The sequence below is a fragment of the Cnephaeus nilssonii genome (genome assembly GCF_951640355.1).
Source record: "Cnephaeus nilssonii genome assembly, chromosome: 6".
Lineage (NCBI taxonomy): Eukaryota > Metazoa > Chordata > Mammalia > Chiroptera > Vespertilionidae > Cnephaeus > Cnephaeus nilssonii.
This window is the reverse complement of record NC_137077.1, coordinates 12,071,155-12,091,419: the sequence shown is the minus strand read 5'-3', so window position 1 is coordinate 12,091,419 and position 20,265 is coordinate 12,071,155. Positions and strand designations below refer to the sequence as shown.

General features: G+C 39.0%; 2 protein-coding genes across 4 annotated transcripts in view; one reads left to right on the top strand and one right to left on the bottom strand.

The window, feature by feature from the left end:
* The window catches only part of WASHC4 (WASH complex subunit 4), a 61,383-nt gene extending 53,569 nt beyond the window's left edge, over positions 1–7,814 (top strand). For both annotated transcript variants that reach the window (XM_079774281.1, XM_079774282.1), the window contains 4 exons: positions 2,552–2,648; positions 3,229–3,425; positions 3,962–4,061; positions 6,087–7,814. In XM_079774281.1, the coding sequence (XP_079630407.1) occupies positions 2,552–2,648; positions 3,229–3,425; positions 3,962–4,061; positions 6,087–6,154 (462 nt within the window). In that variant the 3' untranslated portion in view covers positions 6,155–7,814. The remainder of the gene's footprint in view (positions 1–2,551; positions 2,649–3,228; positions 3,426–3,961; positions 4,062–6,086) is intronic.
* A 3,833-nt stretch (positions 7,815–11,647) lies between these two features.
* APPL2 (adaptor protein, phosphotyrosine interacting with PH domain and leucine zipper 2) overlaps positions 11,648–20,265 on the bottom strand; it is a 40,415-nt gene continuing 31,797 nt past the window's right edge. Inside the window, exons 12-21 of one of the 2 annotated variants that reach the window (XM_079774131.1) lie at positions 19,735–19,777; positions 19,597–19,653; positions 19,410–19,498; positions 18,266–18,424; positions 18,073–18,125; positions 16,388–16,562; positions 15,116–15,152; positions 14,791–14,931; positions 14,013–14,060; positions 11,648–12,751 (exon numbers count right to left, since the gene is read on the bottom strand). In XM_079774131.1, coding sequence (XP_079630257.1) covers positions 12,617–12,751; positions 14,013–14,060; positions 14,791–14,931; positions 15,116–15,152; positions 16,388–16,562; positions 18,073–18,125; positions 18,266–18,424; positions 19,410–19,498; positions 19,597–19,653; positions 19,735–19,777 — 937 coding nt within the window. In that variant the 3' untranslated portion in view covers positions 11,648–12,616. The remainder of the gene's footprint in view (positions 12,752–14,012; positions 14,061–14,790; positions 14,932–15,115; positions 15,153–16,387; positions 16,563–18,072; positions 18,126–18,265; positions 18,425–19,409; positions 19,499–19,596; positions 19,654–19,734; positions 19,778–20,265) is intronic. The other variant, XM_079774130.1, reaches the window with a different exon arrangement.

Sequence of the window (20,265 nt, the reverse complement as noted above, 5' to 3'; positions counted from 1 at the left end):
CACATAAGCATTTTAAGTGATTAATGTAGACTAACTTTAATCACATTATGTTACAGCATGAAGTTATTTCTAACACATCTCTTTAAAAAAAGTTTTAATTGATTTTAGAGAGAGGAAGGGAGAGGGAGAGAGGGATAGAAACATCAATGATGAGAATCATTGATCAGCTGCTTCTTGCATGTCCCCTACTGGGGTTTGAGCCTGCAACTGGGGCATGTGCCCTGACTGGGAATCGAACCAGGACCTCCTGGTTCATGGGTCCACGTTCAACTGCTGAGCCACACCGGCTGGGCTCTACCACATCTCTTAAAAGCATTATGTTAGAGGACAGCTTCTCGCTATTCAGTAGTAAATACTAACATCTAGACTAAATTTCTAGTGCTTCCTTATTATAGTATATAACAGCGGTTGCCAACCTTTTGAACCTCACGGACCACCAGTGGTCTGTGGATCACCAGTTGGTGAACCCTGGTGTATAATGTGTTCTGCTCTAATTCTATAGTTTCCATCTAAAGTAGCTCAAGTTACCCAAAATTGCATTATAAAAGGAATGGTTACAGTGGGGAAAACGGAGTTAAATTAGAGAACTATATTAGTGGTAAGAGTTATTTTTCCCTAAATTTTTCTATATAAAGCTGTTTTTAAAATGGATAGATCTGAAATCTAAATATCACTAAGCAGATGTACTAGCAGCTTTTGGTTAACTTTAAGAGTAATGACTTTTATATTGCTGCCTGAATTACACATATCTTCTTGCATGTTATAGCCATTGAAAGTAGCTGATGGCCTATTGACAGCTTTTTCTTCATGAATTTTCTGGGTTTTTTATACATTTATTATTAACTAGAGGCCCAGTGCATGATTGAATCATGCACGTGTAGGGTCCCCTATACGCTTTCGCTTTCGATCGCGGGGGAGCTGGGTGCCTGTCCGCTGGTGCCGGAGCAGACAGGCACCCAGCTCCCCCGCTTTTGATGGTCCGCGGCGGGACGTGAGCTCGTTGCCCCAGAGGCCCCTTCTGTGCCGCAGCACAGCCATGGCGCAGACGCTGAGCTCGCGCCGCCACTGGCGATGCTAGCTCAGTGTCCTGCCGGCCCAATCAGCTACCCCGGCCACCCCGAGTCCCGCCCCCTGCACCTCCCTCTGGCCCAATCGTGGACGTAGCGGAGTGATGGTAATTTACATATTACCATTTTATTAGGTAGGATGTTCTATCACAATAATCATATAGCAAAAATGTCCATATTTACCTGATAAGTGTTATCTTTCCAATTTAAGTTAGTGTCAAACTGGAGGAGCCTGTCTTAGTTATACTTTGATAACAGTGTAAATTACCTTAGGATGAGTTCAAACCATTATTTATTTAAAATTTGAAGGCAGTATACTCAAGCCGTAGTAAACAGTAATGGGGAATCATTGTGAGTCTGGGGAAGAGTGGAGTTTCCAGGGCAGCTGTCAGAATTCAGTTAGTGATGGAGAAAACCAGGTGGGTTAAGAGCACTTCCTGTGCTTGAGCTTATGATCCATTCCAGAAAAAAGACAAACATAAGTGAGATCGCTAAAATAACAGTTGATAAAGGTTTCACAAATATGTAGTTAATTGCCAAGTAAGTTTTTGTGGTTTTTTTTTTGCCGAGTAAGTTTTATAAGCAATAAAAGTGAAACTTGATTCTTTGTTTCCAGCCTAAGCTATTATAGTACTTATCACACTGTATCATAATTTTAAACAGGTCTCTCTATCCTTTTAGAGCTGTGCTACGATATGTAGGTATACATAAGTGGCTACTTAAACTAATTAAATTAATTAAAATTTCATCAAATAAAAAATCCAGTTCCTCAGTTTTATTAGCTACATTTCAAGTGCTCATTGGTTCTATGAGCTAGGGCCTTACTGTATTGGGCAATCCAAGATATATAGCATGTCTGCCATTGCTGAGAGTGCTGCTCGAGAGCGTGAACTTTTTGATGGTATTCATTTTGTAATCGTAATTACTTAATTAGTAAGCATAAGCAAATCTTTGTTGAATAAATGATAAGATCAGAGAGGGATTAGAGCTGAATTTTAGGGAAGCACTCTTTTGGGCATTCATTTACCCAAATGACTACTAATCCTTTTTACCCAAGAATATGATAATGGTATTTTGGAATGCATTGGGTGGGCAGAAGTAAGAACTGCCATGCTTATGAGCACTTACGCTTTGAAGTAAGGCAGGCCTAGTTTTCTGAACCCAACTTTCACTTAGAGTACAGCCAGTTACCGAACCTCTCAAGCCTCATAGTCCTCATGTGTAAAATCTGCATGATATTTTATGGTGACTAAAGGCACTGTGTTTGGGGAAGCAGTGATTGAGGGGGGGGAGGTCTCTTGGTTAAAGAACTTAGAAATACTTGCACAGATTGTGACCTCTCCAAGAGGCAAATATTTCAAATCAAAAGGACAGGAACCTAGAAGAGACGCTATTTATACTTTTTGAAATCTCTGTTTTGGTAACTAAGTTCTGAAGATATTTTAGCACAGTTGTTTCTCTAATATGTTGTCATATCTTTTTAGACCCTCAACTTTGTAGAGCATTCCATTAGTTGCAAGGAGAAATTGAATAAAAAAAATAAAATTGGAGCTGCTTTTACTGATGATGGTTTTGCCATGGGTAAGTTTAATGGAATTGTTTTCCTGTTGTTTTATGTTCTCCTATGATGGATTTTTAGAGAGATTTGCTAGAGAATAGATCTGTGTTCTCTTTGTAGATTTGTTTTTTCACGAGCAGTATTTACGGTTTATTTTTTTAGCTGCTTGATACTTGTTTTTCGTAATTTGTAACTATCATTCATGCTCCCTTAGTATTGCTAAGCACTTAGTGTAGTTGGACTAACAGTTAGGCTTTATTTACAGTTTTAGCATCTTGTGTTTAGTTTTCCTGGTTTCCCAGTAGCTTCCTTCATTGTCTAGTTAGCAGTGGAACTTTCCCATCCTTACAGCCATATGTTGTCTCCAGGTGATTTTCATGGCTATCTCATTTCTTTGTTCTTCTTGCTTGACCTGCTTTTCATTTTTTATACTTGCACATTTTTTTAAAGGAGGAATTAAGCCGCATTTCTAGAATTATTCACTTATGCTATAAAATGTAGTTTAAAAGAGAATTAATTTGAAATGGTTAGCTTAATATTGGTAGAGTAGAACACAACTTCTGTACTCATTATATTTTGCTTTGGTTTTGCTAATGGCTGCAGGTGTGGCTTACATTCTAAAGCTTTTGGATCAATACCGGGAATTTGACTCACTTCACTGGTTCCAGTCTGTTAGAGAGAAGTACCTGAAGGAGATAAGAGCAGTTGCTAAACAACAGAATGTGCAGTCAGCTAGTCAAGATGAAAAACTACTACAAACCATGAACCTCACCCAGAAGCGACTGGATGTCTATCTACAGGTTAGACAAGAGTAATAGTTAAACCTGCTTTGACCTTTTGATACCTGAAAAAAACATAAATCATATGAAAACCTCCATTATAGTAAGTGAGATGAATAGAGGTAATTAGAATATATTTTAAATATATTTTTATTGATTTCAGAGAGGAAGGGAGAGGGAAAGAGGGCTAGAAACATCAATGATGAGAGGGAATCACTGATCGGCTGCCTCCTGCACGCCCCCTACTGGGGGTCGAGCCCGAAACCCAGGCATGTGCCCTTGGCTGGAGTCGAACCTGGGACCATTCAGTCCACAGGCGGATGCTCTATCCACTGAGCCAAACCAGCTAGGGCAGAATATATTTTAAAATGAATGGTATTTGGAAGCCATTTGACTCAGATCTTAAAAGTGGATGGGTTATTTAGTTCAGTTTCTTGCTTATGATTTCTACTGGAGTTTTTTAGAAATAATAAAAAAGAGACATTAAATATGATTTGGATATTTTGCTTATAATAAGCATTTTCAGCTTTCATTTCAAAGTTTTTTTATTTACTTAGGAATTTGAGTTGCTCTATTTCTCACTGAGCAGTGCAAGAATTTTCTTCAGAGCTGACAAGACTGCGGCTGAAGAAAACCAAGAAAAGAAAGAGAAGGAAGGTCAGTGAGTGGCTTAAATTTGGAAAAACCAATAAATCTTTCCTTTATAGTAGACACTAATCCCCCATTTTATCTGGTCAGACTTCAGCTCCTTTTACCTTTTGAAAAATAACTCAGACTAGAAATGTCTTTTTAAAAAATAAAACCTACACGGGTCATTTGTGAAACTGAAAAGAAAGTGACATAGTAATGAATTTCATTCTGGAGTAACTCAATATTCAGTTTCATTCATCCTTAATTTAAATAAAATTAACAAGCTTATTGTTTATCTTTCACCCCTTCCCTATATCAGTGAGAAGGAACAATTTGGAGGGGAAACATTAAACGTTGCTAGAGTCAGAGTTGCTGATAACTAGACATTGAATGAGATGGGTGATTAGGAAGTTATAAAGTGGCAGGGGCCATTTAGTGACATAGGCACAGCTTCCTGCTCTCCACAGCCAGCCTTGGAGAGTCAGAGTGTAATACAGCCATAATAACCAATAGTCATATCAATGAGCTCGAGTCATGTAGGAAAGGATTCTGTCCATTGTGTTCTATGTAGGACAGTGGGAAAGTACTTATATATTTTAATTTTTTTCCTCTTTATTGAACTTATTGGGGTGATACTGGTTAACATATAATAGAGGTTTCATGTACAATTCCACAACACATGATTTGTACACTGTCTTGTGTTCACCACCCCAAGTCAAATCTCCTTTCATTACCATTTATCCCCCATACATTCCTTCACCTCCCTCAACCCCTTGTTGTTCATATCCATGAGTTTTTTTTTTCTCTCTTTCTCAATCTGTGTATTTTATTGTTTAAGAACATTGCTCAGTGTTTCATACTTAAGGACACTGTCCCCTCTTCCTCCCCGTGCCAACCACCATGATACATTTCTCTCAGATTTGAAATTTAGGAACAGTTGTCTTCTCTGAGGAATGGATGTTTCCTTTTTCTTTCATGGAAATTAAGTAATTTAGGTTTTCCTTTTCACTTGGAAGCTCAAAATTAGGTATAGTAAGTAACTGAGTTGAAAGTTTTCATGTTTGCTCTTTTTTACTTTTTATTTGTATTTCATAAATCAAATCAAAACATATTTAATCAAATAAGATGTTTTTATTAATCTTATTTTGTCAAATTTTACAATTATTTTTTTCACATTGAATAGAGGTGATTGAATTGGATAGACCACTCATACCAACCATCTTATTCCCATAAGTTAAATATTACTTATTTATAAGGAGCATATGCAGGCATTTTTGGAATCTAGACTGAGTAAATAATTGTGTGTTTGAAAAATCATTTCAGGCTGTTACCTGGAAGATAGTATTTATTAAATGAAAATATGTATATGTTATGTTTCGGTTCTAAGATAATGTTTAACAAAGCCATTTGGAAGAATTTAGTCAGCTTTTCATGGTGCCAGACCTTGTTCCAAGGTCTCCGTGTAACACCTTGCTTTGGACTTAAGGAACTCTGGGTTCTTTCTGGTTGATGTACATCTCTCATTTGCCTGTATTGTTCTATTTTAGTTAAAGTTTGCTCAGGGATGAAGTCATAGTTGCTGAATACATTAGTCACATAGTTTTTCACTGTTAAAGAAATATGTGCATGTGACATTTTACACAAAAAGCCAGGAATTTATCACAATCATAATAAATAATTGATTTTAAAAGTAAATTGTAACTAATGAAAAGTTATCTAGTCTGGACAGTATTATATATGAATTTGCAGCTATGTGTGTGTAACAGCCTACACTGTAATAACAGTTCATCCATGCATTGTGAACCCCCCCCGATGCTGTTGTCTCTCACAAATCTATACTCTAAGAAGCAGTCAAAACATGACAATTGCAATATTTAGCCTTTAAAAAAAAATTAAGGCAATCTAGATATAATTTGTGATATTAGAGAAATATTTGATAGATGCAACATTTTCTTAATTTGAAATTTAGCAATACAGCTCTTCTCAATTTTTATTTACTTAATTTTTTATGAACATAAATATGACCATTGTTATTTTCACTTACGCTTCCAGAAGAGATTAAAACAAGCAATGGAGACCTGTCTGACAGCACTGTGCCTGCAGATCGTGTTGTCAAATGATCCTGATGGTATGCGGTGCCCGTGACAGCATCGGAATGTGTCATTACTATTGCCAGTGACATGGATGTTAGTAAGCTAACGAAGTGTTTCCTGGGCCACGTCTCTGGGAAATATGTTGGGACTCTTTAAGGCAGTGCTCTAAAGAGGAGTCCATTCTTCTTCCAAAGGCTCAACTTTTCAAAGGTTGAGAATGAGATTTTTAAAGTTGGATTTTTGCCTGGACTTTAGGCCAGATGTGCCTAGGAAGTGGAGTTATAAAAGGGCCAACCCAGATTCCTAAACTGCCATCTCAGATCTCTTGTAATCTACATGAATGTTTAGAATTTATATTTGCATATTTGTCCAGTCATTGGAAATTCAATGCATATGCTATGTACAGCCAGTAAATACGTTTTAAACAAAAGGAAGTGAGCCTGAAATTTATGAAGCATACATATCAATATTTTAAAAGGACTGTATGAAGATGGATTTGATACTGGAGATGAGGCACAGTGTGTTATGTACCCTTTATGTACAGTATAAACTGATTTTATTGTTAATTTCATGGGATTCACAAGAGCTACTGATGTCTCGGTGAGACATTTTATACTAGTTTACATTGCTTTGAGAACATTTAACCTCTAACAGCCGCTTTAAATTTAAGATTTACTTCATACACAGGATGAAAATAATTCAGATAAAGCCATAGAGTTCTACTTGACGCTTCACTTTGTGTTGAAGACACTATGTATGATACCTGAGAAAAATGAATGATTGCTTGTTTTACATCCAAACTCAGGTTTCTTCTTCGTTAGGTTGAACTGAAATCTTGGTGATGGCTTGGGCAGACTTTTTCTTTAAATCAAGTATAATCTAAGACATCAGATTAAGCACTGTGCAGGCTTTAAAAAAATTACCACTGTGATAATAAAGTTTCTAATAAATCATTTACTGCTTTAAAAGGTATAGAAAGATTTTGAGTAAATTTAGCTCCCAGCAAGCTACTAGGTTTATTTTTGTAAAGCTTTATGTCAGTTAATAGTTAAATGGTTATTAACCATGGCCTATATAATCTTTTAATATAAAATGCATACATTTACAATGAAAACAAGGAAGTTTAAAACTTTACATGTAATACTAACGTCATTTTGGGAAATATTTGATTTTCCATTGCACTTACCTATGAAGCATTTCTTCAGGTAAATCCTGTAAGTAATTCTAATGTTGTTTGATTTCCAGCTTTTGGAACAGGTATACAATACCCTCTCTATATTCATGGTTACAGTCAGGGTCATTTTCCCAGCCCAAGATAAACGCTTTCACGTTAAAAGTCAGAAGAAACGAATAGGTAGGAAATATTTTTTTTAATTGTGTAAATGTGACTTACCGAATTATGGACAGTAAATGGACTAAAGGCATTTAATATTTGTAATTCATTCTAACTGTAGAAATGGCCCTAAAGCATGCTGCATAATTAATAATTTATATTTTCATTGTTGTAAATGTTTATATGAATGATCTTGCATTGGATTCTCCCAAATTTGTCATCATTTCGTAGCAAAGTATTGCTTTTCTGTTTTTTTCCCTCTAACTTCCCTAAAATCATCTCCTTTAAAAGGGATAGAATTTAAAAGGGATAGAAAATGTAATTACAAGAGAATCAGGTGTCTTTGTTCATTATCTCCACACATGTCAGTTATTTTATCGATCCTAGATAGAATTCACATGCTGACTGTATGGATACTGGCAGTTGAGAAGAAAGTGATAGGTTGTCAAAATAATGTCACTACAGTCTGGATAAATTATAGTAAGTGCACATAGTTGAAATAAAATCTCTGAAAAGATTACATATATTTAAATGTATTAAAGTGCTGAGTTAACAAGGCTTGAGTTTCATACTTAAGTTAATATACACATTTGGATGATGGTTTTCCTTGCTAACATATTAATGCTATTTTCATTTTTTTCAGACATACTGTAATTTAAAATTAGTGTGAGCATTTGTTGTAAATTCACAGAAAACTTAATGTTCAAAATCTCAGGAATTAAATGCTAACCATAACACTGTCAGTGCTAATTAAATTTTGTAAAAGATGGCAAGTTTGTTACTTGAGTGGGGCCTCCCCTTTCCTCAGTTCTAATAGAATACAATATGTATAATAAAACAATAAATATAATTTCAAAAATTTACTTCCCCTGGATGTTTATGTTCAAAATTATCTTAATAGGTATAATTTTTTAAAATATATTTTTATTGATTTCAGAGAGGAAGGGAGCGGGGAGAGATAGAAACATCAATGATGATAGAGAATCATTGATCAGCTACCTCATTCATGCTCCACACTGGGGATCAAGCCTGCAACCAGGGCACGTGTCCTGACTGGGAATTGACCCTTGACCTCCTGGTTCATAGGTTGACGCTTAACTACTGAGCCATGCCAGCCAGGCCAAAATTGAAAATATTTTTTTCCCCTCAAAATGTAATACCTTAAAACAGTATATAACATTAACCTTTTTAGAGTCCCTTTAATAAAGTATATGGACTCTATATTTTTTTTAAAAAGTACTTGCATGCACATAGGCAAGGAATTTGAAGTATGATTATTGTCGGCTCCTCTCCGTGCATCCCAAATGAAGACTTTTTTTTTCTTTCCTTTGTACCTTCTTGATCTTTCTGTTGCTTGTTCTTTTCATATAAAAAGAACCTACACGATTAACTTAAAATCCTAATCCTGGGGAGGGATCATTAGTTTGCAGTGTTTAATGTTAGAAATAACTGAGATGCCATTTGCAAACATGAGTCGAACTAAAACAATAATAATTGAGTGCCTTTTATTTTATTTTAATCCTCACCTGAGGATATATTTTCATTGATTTTTAAAGAAGGAGCAAGGAAGGGAGAGAAAAAAACAAACAAACATTGACGTGAGAGAGAAACATCAATTGGTTGCTTCCTGTACTTGCCCCGACCGGGAATCAAAGACTGGGGATCGAACCTGCAACCTTTTGGTGTACGGGACCATGTTCCAACCGTCTGAGCACCCAGCCAGGGCAATGAGTGCCTTTTAAATATTATGCTGGAGATGAGACACGAGCCTTTTAAATAGCAGCAGAAATTGTCCTCAGTGAAGTCTGATTGATGTAAGATTGTGAGAAAGATGAGATAATACCATCACATACATCCTCATGTTTCTCTCTTATGCCCGGCTGGCTAAGTGTTAAAAGGTAGACTTTAACCAGTTTTAATAATTTTAGTTCTTTTCCCAGCTAAAGTTGAAAAAGTTTTAGATTGACGGTATTCCATTTAAAGAAAGTTTTAATGCTACAGTAAAAAAAAAAAAAAAACTCACAAAGGTTTTTAGATGTTAGGAACAGTTTAACAGGTTGCCAAAGATTTCAGTTAAAAACAAAATCCAGAATAAGTGGGAAATCTGTAGAGATTAAGTGAAGTCATAGGACGACTCAGTAAACGAGAGATGGTGATGGCAAAGTTGAGTTTAGTTTATAGTAGTGTATAAAGTCTATATGGGCAAGTTTATAAACTTTTTCTTCTATTTTAATAGTTTGGCTCTTCACCACCTCCTTTACTTGATAGCTCCAGTTCCCATTAGTGAAGACATAGGAGAGTAGACGAAATTTATTTTTCCATCAGTATCAATCTGATGTCTTAATTCTGGGATCATCTTCAAGGATTATACATTCTAGAACACATTTATAAGGTCTGTGTGTAGTGAAACATTCTATAGCAATGCTCTCATCCTTAAATGAGGGAAAAACATTAAGCATTAATGAAGCATCTATATCAGATTTTAAAAACTCAATTTATGTAAATGAAACCAGAAACAGTTCACCCATTACTCTCCCTTCCCACTCTAACCAATCTGTATCTATGAGCTTTTATTTTTACTTATTTTAGATTCCACATGAGAGATTATACAGTATTTATTTTTCTCTGATTTATTTCACCTAGCATAATGCCCTCGAGGTCCATGTTGTTGGAAATGGCAAGACTTCATTTTCTTTTTTTTTTTTTTTAATGGCTGGAGACTATTCTATTGTAGAGGTATACCAGTTTGTCAATCCATTCATCCATCAATGGACACTTAGGTTGTTTCCACAACTTGGCTATTGTAAATAATGCTTCAGTGAACTTGGGGGTGCGGATGTTTTCGAGTTAGAATTTTTTTTTTTTTCAGATGAACACCCAGAAGTGGAATTGTTGCATTTTTGGTAGTTTTATATTTTTTTATTTTTTGAGGCACTCCATACGTTTTCCATAGTGGCTATACCAATTTACATTCCCTCCAGTAACACTTGTCTCCACATTCTCACCAATGCTTATTTTTTTTCTTCTGGATGATAGCTATTCTAACAGTTGTGAAATGTGGTTTTGATTTGCATTTCCCTGATGATTAATAATGTAGAGCATCTTTTCATGTATCTGTAGCCCATTTTTTAACCAGAATGTTCTGAGTTGTATGAATTCTTTATATGTTTTGGGTATTAGCGCCTTAATCAGATAAGATTTGCAAATATTTTCTCCCATTCAGTAGGTTGCCTTTTCATTTTGTTGATTTTCTTTGCTGTGCAAAATCTGTAGTCAGTCCCTCTTGTTTATTTTTGCTTTTGGTGTCAGATTTTAAAAATTCACCACCAAGACCTATGTCAAGGAGCTTACCCTGTTTTCCTTCTAGGAGTTTTATGATTTCAGATTTTATAGTCTTAACTGATTTTGACTTAATTTTTGTGTGTGGTGTAAGATAGTGGTCCAGTTTTCCCAAGATCATTTATTGAAAAAACTGTCCTTTCCCAATTGTATATTCTGAATACTAATTTTTTTGTGGGTCATGCTTGCTAAATATGCTCAGTTAATTTTTTGTTTTCATTCTCTCTGGTGTTTTTGTGATTAGTCTTACTGTACTGAATTTCAGTCTGCTTTTCTTATGATTTGCATGCTTTGTGGCTTAGTTAAGCCACTCATTCTTTAAAAAAAAATTTTTTTTTAAGCTTGATTTTAGTTTCCAGCATTGTTCATGACTTGAGATTCTTCCCCTCCCAACCGAACAGTTCTAAGCAAGAAAAAGAAATTCAGAGGACTGTGGGTCTTGCAGCCTGTTAGAGAACTTCTGACTTGACATAATTATGATATATAAGTTGTAAGGCATTGGTGTATAATTTCCTACTGACTTGGACCAGCTCACTATGTCTGTGATGGTGCACATTATAGAAGTGAATTCCTCAAATGGATCCTGTATAACATTAACTTAACTTGGGGTTGCAAAAATTGTTTTATTAACCCACCATTTTAAGAGCAACACCTGTTAAAAACTTGGCATTGAGATCCCATTACTCTACTCAGGTTGAATAGAGGTATTTTTTGATAGTCATCCTCTCTGCTGTGATTTCATTCTGCCCTAGTTTTTGCAAATTAACTGTTAAAGCTATATAACCAACTTTAGTTTTCTTCCAGGGATGTTCTAGAAAATAACCACAAAAAGCAAAAGAAACAGAATGATAGATTTTATTTGCTAGCATTTACTGCTAGGTTAATTTATTACAAAGACAATAACATTCTGTTGAACTTGGTTATAATTAAACACACTGTACCAATTCAAGATCATTATACTTATTTCATGGGTAGGAGGGAATGGTGGAGTGGGCTGGGATGCCAGAGTGGAAATAGGAACTTTAAACCAACTGTTCTTCAAGTGAGTTTTAAAATTAATTGGCCCCTTCCTTGAGGAGGGTCTGGCTCAGAAGAAACGGGACCTGGCAGAGCTGTTCATGGTGATCCACCACTAAAAACAGTATAACATCTAAAGGATCGTAAACTTGTGAATGCTGGTTCATTAAGGATCCACTGTAAAACTGAACATCTTTTGTGGGACTCATCTGCTAGTTTTTATTGCATGATGCCTGGAACAGTGACCAAAACTAGACCTGCACTGCTGCTAGTGCTCGAGCCTCAAAGTAGGGCTCGTCATCTAACTGCACAGGTTAATGCTCTTTAGGTCCAATTATGAGAAGCTTGATTATAAATACACAATTTTCAGAATGACAGGCACTTAAAGCTTATTAAGTAAAATACAAAAATAGAGTATATTAATAGGAAATATTTAGTGTTTAATTATAAATCTAGGCTTTTGCCATTTTTAAAAACGGATACTGGAAACTGAAAAAAGATGACATTCAAATACAGCGAACGATGCATTTTCTCATAACTTTCATTCTGAGCGCTGAGTAATAATCTAAGAAAAGGACTTACCACAAAGCACCTAAAATAACATTTGTAGATGGGTAGAAATGTTGTCAACCATTTCTTACTGTTTCCCTCCCAAGTCTCAGTACCAAGGCATCGAGAGTCCATTCCACAGCGATTGTCAGCGTTCTGAAATCAGTTCGTGGGCCTGTGTACCAGAGAAGTTGAAAACCCTTAAGGAGGTAGCTCTCCTTCTTGGGTGCTCTTCCCCCAAAGCGCAAGCGTTATGCTTCAGATTCTGCGCCTGCATTTTCACGTGGACTTCCATCATTGTCCTCTGGTTGATCGTTTAATAGTACATATTTTCCATCATTGGTTAGTGGTATGGACAGCATTAATTGAGCCAATGCTTCTGGATCCTGAAGTTATGGGAGTTTAAGAAGGAGAAAAGAAAACACTTAAAATGCACTTAACACCCCTTTGGCTTGGCTTGATGGTCTGTAGTCTTAGCTTTATTCCTTCTCACTTGCCTATGTGTGTGCCTTCAGGTAGGTTTCCTTGCTTCTCTGAAAAACTCAACTGCATTATTCCTAGAATCCAGTAGGCCTTGGTTCTCCTCTCAGCCAAAAATATCACCACCTAGCCAAGTCGTCTTAATCTTCCCAGAACGAGTCCAAAGAGGACTTCTCTCACAACATATCTTTGTTTTGTCTTTAAACTGTCTTTTCTCTCTTTTAATCTACACGAAGAGTTTGCAAACTGTGGCCATCAGGCTTGTTTCTGTAAACATTTTTTTGGAACACAGTCATGCCCATTCATTCCATACAATCTCTAGCAGTGTTTGTGTTGAACAGCAGAGTTGAGGTCACTGAGACAGACGGTAAGCCCAAAAGGTTTACTATCTGGCCCTTAACTGAAAAGGTCTAGACCATAAAATACTAACTTGCAGTGCTTGCCATTTCATGTACATCAGTTTCAGTCCTTGGTCCTTCTGCCCTCCCTGTAGACTAGAACCATAGCAATACGGTATTCACTAGCTACATTAGTATTTAAATTCAAATAAAATTTACAAGTCCAGTTCCTCAGTCACACTAGCCACATTCAATCTGCATATTTTCCATTGTTGCAGGAAGTTCTCCCGGACAGTAACTCTACAGAAGTGCCCACCCCCCCTCGGTGCTGGAACTGATCTGTCTTGCTCCCTGCTCTAATTCCAGGGTTTTTCTTGTTATAAATGGGGCTCTTAAAAACTTGGTGGGTGGATGAGACTGTAAGCTGCTGAAAGACAGGGAGGTCTGAATCTTCATTTCTGGTAAGTCTCTGGGTGATGTGTGTCCGTGCTGCCAGCCTGTGACGACTGAGGAGCAAGGCTTAAGAGCACATGATAGATGCTTAAGCTTGTGTCATCCTACTTTGAAAGACAGGAAATCTAGGCAACAGCAGCAAGCAATAAATAAGTAAAGCCAGAGCTACAGAAGTGATGGTTTTAAGAACTCCACATGTGTTGCCAATGCATGTGGAACTAGCTGATTAAGAATGTGGTTAGAATGCATAAAAAGGAAATCCCAAACTTGACCACACTGCCAAGTGAGCATCATTTCACATATGGAGAGACACCCTAACACGTACAGGTAGGTATCTTTCGAGTAGCTGCTAAACAAGCACTAAAGTGGACCTTACCTTTTGAACCTCATTGATTTCTTTTCCCAAATTAATAGCATAACATATCTGCAAAAGACAAGAAAAGTGGTGTTTGGCAAAGGTAGAAAAGGATAAAGAATTTTAGGGGGGGGGGGATGTGATTATAAAAGTACAATGAGGTCACTGTCTACTCATGTCAACATGTCTACTGTCCCTGGTCTCCTGTTGCCAATTTGTGCGTACAAAAAACATCCAGCCAGTGGGAACTGAAGTTACTCCAGCATTGGAAATTCTTAACAGGATGCTGTTCCCTTTGTCTTTTGACCACATTAGCCACTGCATGCTCACACACACAGTGGCAAACAGATACTTGCTGAAAGGATTGGTTAAATTTGATTAATTCAAAGCGAATGCAGTCACAAAGTTTTTCTTCTAAACAAGAGAACAATTTAGATGTACTTTCTTGATGTCTGCTTCCTTGGTTTGCTCTCTGAGACTAGATTTTCTCCATTGTAACTTCTGCTTTGAGGGGAACCGCTTTTAACAATTACTGGTAGCTCTACTAAACAATTATATCTCAGCATTCAAGTTCTTAACTATTCAGTCTATTTTGGTTAGTACATATTTTCCCCAGGGAAATTTTACTTCCAGGCAGTTTTGTTTCTGTGGGGCCTTCCTAGGAGGTATTATTATCTAAACTCCTCAATGGGGACTTGCAGAATAGTCAACTATCCAGGCAGTGGTGTAAAAAACGCCCTTTAAATATCTTTCTTTCATACTGAGATCTCATGGCATCTTAAGATGAAAAAAATAAGACCTTTTCGCCTTCTGAGTTGCTTTCAAAAACGTAAGTGCTCAGAGACTCTCCACCTGTGGATTCAGGCAAGCGGACCACAAAGCCAACCAGTCTCTTGTTTTCTTGATGAGCAGCGAACTGGGTGACACTGGTGAGCTCAAACTGGAAAAAACAACAGACTGAATATCACGCAACAAACTGGAACTAAACAACAGACAAAGTCGTCCTCCATGGAAAAAGTCATAAAAAAGTGCACTATTAGTGGCAGTCATTTAATTTGTGTTTAAGGTGGTTACAAGGATGAATAGAGGAAATCACTAAAATGGGCAAGTGTGGGGGTACTTACATTGGCTCTGGATACTTGAGTCTGAGGGTCTATTAACCTGAAATTTTAACAGATACATTATATCACAAATGTTGGATGAACTTAGAAGAGTTTGTGGGGCTGTCTCTGAACTTTCTTAATAGTGTTCTTGGATGCACTATAGTTTCTCAGTGTTTTTATATATATTTGCTCTCATTTTTTTGGTGGAGATTATAAGAACAATGAACCAATGCCTATAAAAGATCCATGCCATACTTGGAGAAAAGCTGTCAATAAATAGAAGTTTTATTCTTAAGAACCCAATTCTTACAAGGTTTATAACCAAGGAAAAGGCCTGATTTTTGCCAAGACCTAGTTAACTTCTTTGAAGCTAACGTTTATTGAGCAGTTTCTATGTGCCAGTTGCAGTTGTAAATGTTTCATATCCATTCCTCATGACAACACTAGGAGGTGTAGATACAGTTATTTTCATTTTACAGCTGAAGAAACCAAGGCACAGGGATTAAATAACTTGCCCAAGGTCATACAACTAGTAAATGCCAAAGCCAGAAGTAAGCCTAGACATTCTGGTTCTAATGCAGTGCTGTCCTATAGAAATAGAATGTAAACCTCATACATAAATTTTTCTAGCACCCATTTGTATTATTTAATAGATCTAAAATATTAATTATTAATGAGATATTTTATATTCTTTCTCGGGGGCAGGACGAGATCTTAGAGATTTGCTATGTCCTGTATTTATACTGACAACACATCTCAGTTCAGACTGGCTACCTGTGGCTGCAGTACTGGACAGTGCAGATCCTAAAGCCTCTGTTGTTAACCATGTCCTGACCGTCGTTTGCCATGTTCATGAAGACCTTATTGCCTGAGCCCCCAAACCAGGTAGTTAAATTACTTGGCTTCTTTATTTTCAGTCCAACAAATACTGAACAGATTTTCTTGTGGTGGGTTAGTTATCTCAGGCAGTTCTGTGTCCTATATTCATTGTTATTTATAAATAGTACTCTGAGAAATGATAAAAACAAACAACCCACCTTCCATTTTCAAGTTCAGAGATGTAGAGAGTAACTCTAGAATGATGGCAATCTTATAAACAATGGGATTCACTCACCACTAAATTCCTAGATTATCATTAAGGGAGCATCTTCTATCCAATACATCTTACAAAATCGAAATATACTAGTACACTTATTCCAGTCAAATGCTCTAGTTATGAGCTGCAGGTGGGGGAGCGTGCCTCCAGAGGGGACTGAGGAAGCTATAAGAAAGTCAAAGTGAAGCCGCAGGTACCTCAGCATCTGACTGGTGACCATCAGGTGGGATTCTGTCATACGGAAGATGTTATGAATAGCACGTGCTGCCAACACTTGTCTCATCGCCTCATAAATCACTTCGGTAGTGCCGTCTGTTTTAACTGCCATCGATCCCAAAAACCGAACTATAAACATCTGTTGCAAAAGAGAATCTGCAAGAGAGCATTTTCTGCTCAGGATCGCACTCATGTCCTGCCTGCTGACCTGCACCCAGCATCATGGCTGCTGGTCTGAGGGCAGCCGCCAGACCTCAGGACTGGTCGGCTTCCTATGGAGGCTTCCCACCCCAATCTCTGAGTACTCTGCTTTTACAAGCCCCACGCAAACGGCCGAAGCGCTGAGTCTTCTGTTGTCTACACTTTGTCTGTTTGGAGCTACTTCCTTAGACTAGAGAAGGCCTGCTTTTTCTCCATCTATGAAGTAGGACAGCGGTACCAGGTAAACAGCCTCCTGCACCAAACCTAGGTGAGTACACGAAGGTGGCAGTATATGCACCATGTCTTTTCTCTGAAAATAGGACTTTTCCCACTGGCCAACAGAAATCCTTTCCTTTGGCCTATGGATTAAGTCCTCTTATAAAAGAAAACTTATTTGAAGAAAATAAGACCTGACATTCGGTCTTACTCATTTATGATTGAAGGGCAGTGATATGTTCCACAATGAATGGAGATCCCAAACTAAGTTTGCTTATTTGAGCTCCTGAACTTCCAATACTGGCTTCCTGATGACAGCGTATCACCTGACAAAACTGAATGACGGCAAGTCCATGAAGACAGTTTAAAAGTTCTTTTTTTCTGTCAGAATAATTCATTTACCTGCCACTTTAAGTCTTTTTGCCTAGTTGCCCTCCCATTAGTATTCTAGCCCCTAAAAATAACGAGTTAAAAATGTCCTAGGAAAACATAACTGAAATGGTTACTCTCATATGAAGCGTTTTTACAAGTTTGAAAATTTTTGTTCACAAACTGAACTGCATTAAAAGTCAGCTAGACATAAGCAGAGAGAGGTTTGAAGCTTTTTTTTTTTTTTTTTTTTTTTTTGCCTAAAGGGTTGAGAAGTGCCAATGCTTAAGTCCTCCTTTTACATGTAAATAGTGGCACTTCATTCAGATGGTGTTCTCAGGCTCCAGGCCTGCTGCTGGGTCACACTGAGGTCTTGCCAGCTCTTCTAGCTACTCAGCTGCCTTGGCTGGGAGCTCAAGTCCTCTCTGTGGAGCATGAGGTTATGGTCAGCTCAACTGAGTATGTTCTGATGTACACCGGGATGTAAACCAAACAAGATATGAATTTAAACCAATGACATTCATGTGATCTTAAAATTCAATGAGTGATTTGTGTTTTTGGTTTTCTGAAATGCAGTAGCACATGTATGACTCACCCAGGCTGCATTTTAAGGCGATCATTTTATCTTCTGAATTTGTTTTTGTAATAATGTGACACCAAATTTAGTCTTGGCAACTTTCAGTGCAGGAGTGCAAAAGGTATGAATGTGGTTAGTGGTGCAACAGCTTCTCCTCGGTTGTTACCCAAGTCCTAATGAGTTCTCCGAGAACAATGAACATATTTCAAGTCCCCGCTCTCTAGAACATGATGTCACATCTGGCTTCAGTGGCCCTGGCGGTTGTGCAGAGGACAGAGTAAGCACACCAAACGCACCACGTACCTTCTGCCTCTGGAAATGCATCATCCTCAGTCTCACCAAAAGGGTTCATACGCCTGGGGGGGAGCCAGAGTCAGACGGTCACTACAGGTCAGCGAGAGGACACTTAGCACCAAGCTCTAAGGCAGAACGGCAAAGGTCTCTGGAGGGGCCAAATTTATGTTCATGTCTCCCAGAGGCCGCCCACAGCACATACCTGCTCCCTCTGTTCTGATCAAGGAATTCTGTAGCAGGAAGTACAATATCGAACTGAATGGGTGTTCCAGGCGCAATTAGTTCTTCAGCTTCAGGTACACTGACGGTCGCTTTGGGAACGGTGTTGTCATTTTTCACCTCTGAATTTTCCAGGTTCTGGCTGGAGTATAGGAGAAGAGAGGAGGGGAAAACAAATCCCTTTTAATCTTACGCCTTTACAATCCAATGAATACTGTTGAATGGTGATGGAGACTTCCGTCAGGCCTTCACACCATTCTACAAGTACTTCTCTGGAAAACATTCATTCCTTGGTTGAAATCCTTCAGATCTCCCCACTACCTACAGGTAGCTCTGCTGCAGAGCATTCTGCACTGTTATCCTGCTGATCACAGTACAACTGGGTTCCTGTTTGTATCTGTCTCCCTGGGAGACAGAGTTTTTTGAGGGCAGGGGTTATAGCTAAATAATATTTATTACTTGGTACATAGTAGTCAGAAATGTTAACGGAATGATTAATATTTCTTGGCCTAGCATTCAACCACAACCTGGCTCTCATTTCTGAGAGCCTCCTTCTCCACTCCCCCTCTATAGCTACACCCAGCATACCATATGCTCTTCCTCTGTCTCCATCCCTATTACGCTGCTCACCCAACCCTCTCGTACTTCAAACACCAGCTCAAATTCCGTCATTCATTAGACCTTTCAAGCCAGGCTGACGCGCTCCCTCTGCACTCCTGTGGTTCTCAGGAAGTCGCAGGGACAGCCTTGTGCCTCCGTGTGCCTCCTGAGCTACCCTGGTTCTGACTGCCACCCTGTTCTCAAAGCCTTCCGCTCTGCTCCACTGTGTTCTGGTTCCTTAGCTTTGCTGATGCTGCTAGAAAATGCGGGGCCCCTCCCGACCAGCAGCGCCCTCATGTGGGTCCTGTGCGCTCGGGCTGCAGCAGCGCGGTCCAGGGGAGGGCGGGACATCTGCAGGCAGGTCTGGATCCCGGCTCTGCCCTCACCTGTGCCGTGCACCCGGGACCCTTCCTGACCAGTTACTGCTTCTGCAGGACACCCCCCGGGGGCTTGTGAGGATGAAATGACTTGTGTCAAGTTCCTGATTTGGCTCCACAAAAGCTCGCTTTCCTTTGTCCGTTAGTTACCTGGGGCACGAGCTTTCTTGTTTTTTCCTAAAACTTGTAATGGGAGTCACTGCTTGGAGAGCCGTCTCATTCAGCTTGATGGCGACTGCCTAAAAATCCACAGGAAGACAGGCTCAGTCCCAGGAGGCAGACGCTCACCTTCCAGGCTGATTAAAGGGTGAGGTGCAGGGAAAGCGCTGTTGATTACCTCGGGGTTGTCAGTCAGGTAGATCTGCCTGGAGATGTTGTTGATCGCACAGATCCACTGTGGAGGACATTAAAAGACCTGCTGAATCCCGAGTCCCCCACTACAGTGAGAAGGAAGTGAAACAAACAGAATCTTTACCTCTTCATTCTCCTTTCTGCTTTCTGCCTGGAGGATTATTCCCCTGAAATAAAGTGCATCCAAGTAAGTGCTTCCCAGATCACAGTGACTGACGATTATTCCACCAAACAACTCCACTGGGGCCCCGAGGGGGAAGGGCAGGAAGGCAGCAAAATGGGAAGGAGAGAGAAGGGGGTCTGGGTCTGGCTCTGTCATCTGCACAAACAAACGCTTCCCTTCCCTGGGCCTTGGCTTTCTGGTCTATAAACGGAGCAGGCTGGGCTCAGACCCCGGGCCCAAGCCTGTGGTTCTCACAGTGCGGCCCCTCCTTCCCAGCCACCCCTCCCAGCCACCCCTCCCAGCCACACCCAAAGAGGGAACAGCAGCCCCTTCCCTCCTCCCCAAGAACGGAGAAGGCTGCGTGAGGAGGGCTGGAATACAGACAAGTACTACCGACAGCCTTTGCGGGGGTTAACTCTGAAGGGCTCCACATCTAGTTCCTTTGTCCCCATCTCATCTGTGGGAGACGGGGAACAGGGATCTCATCCCTAT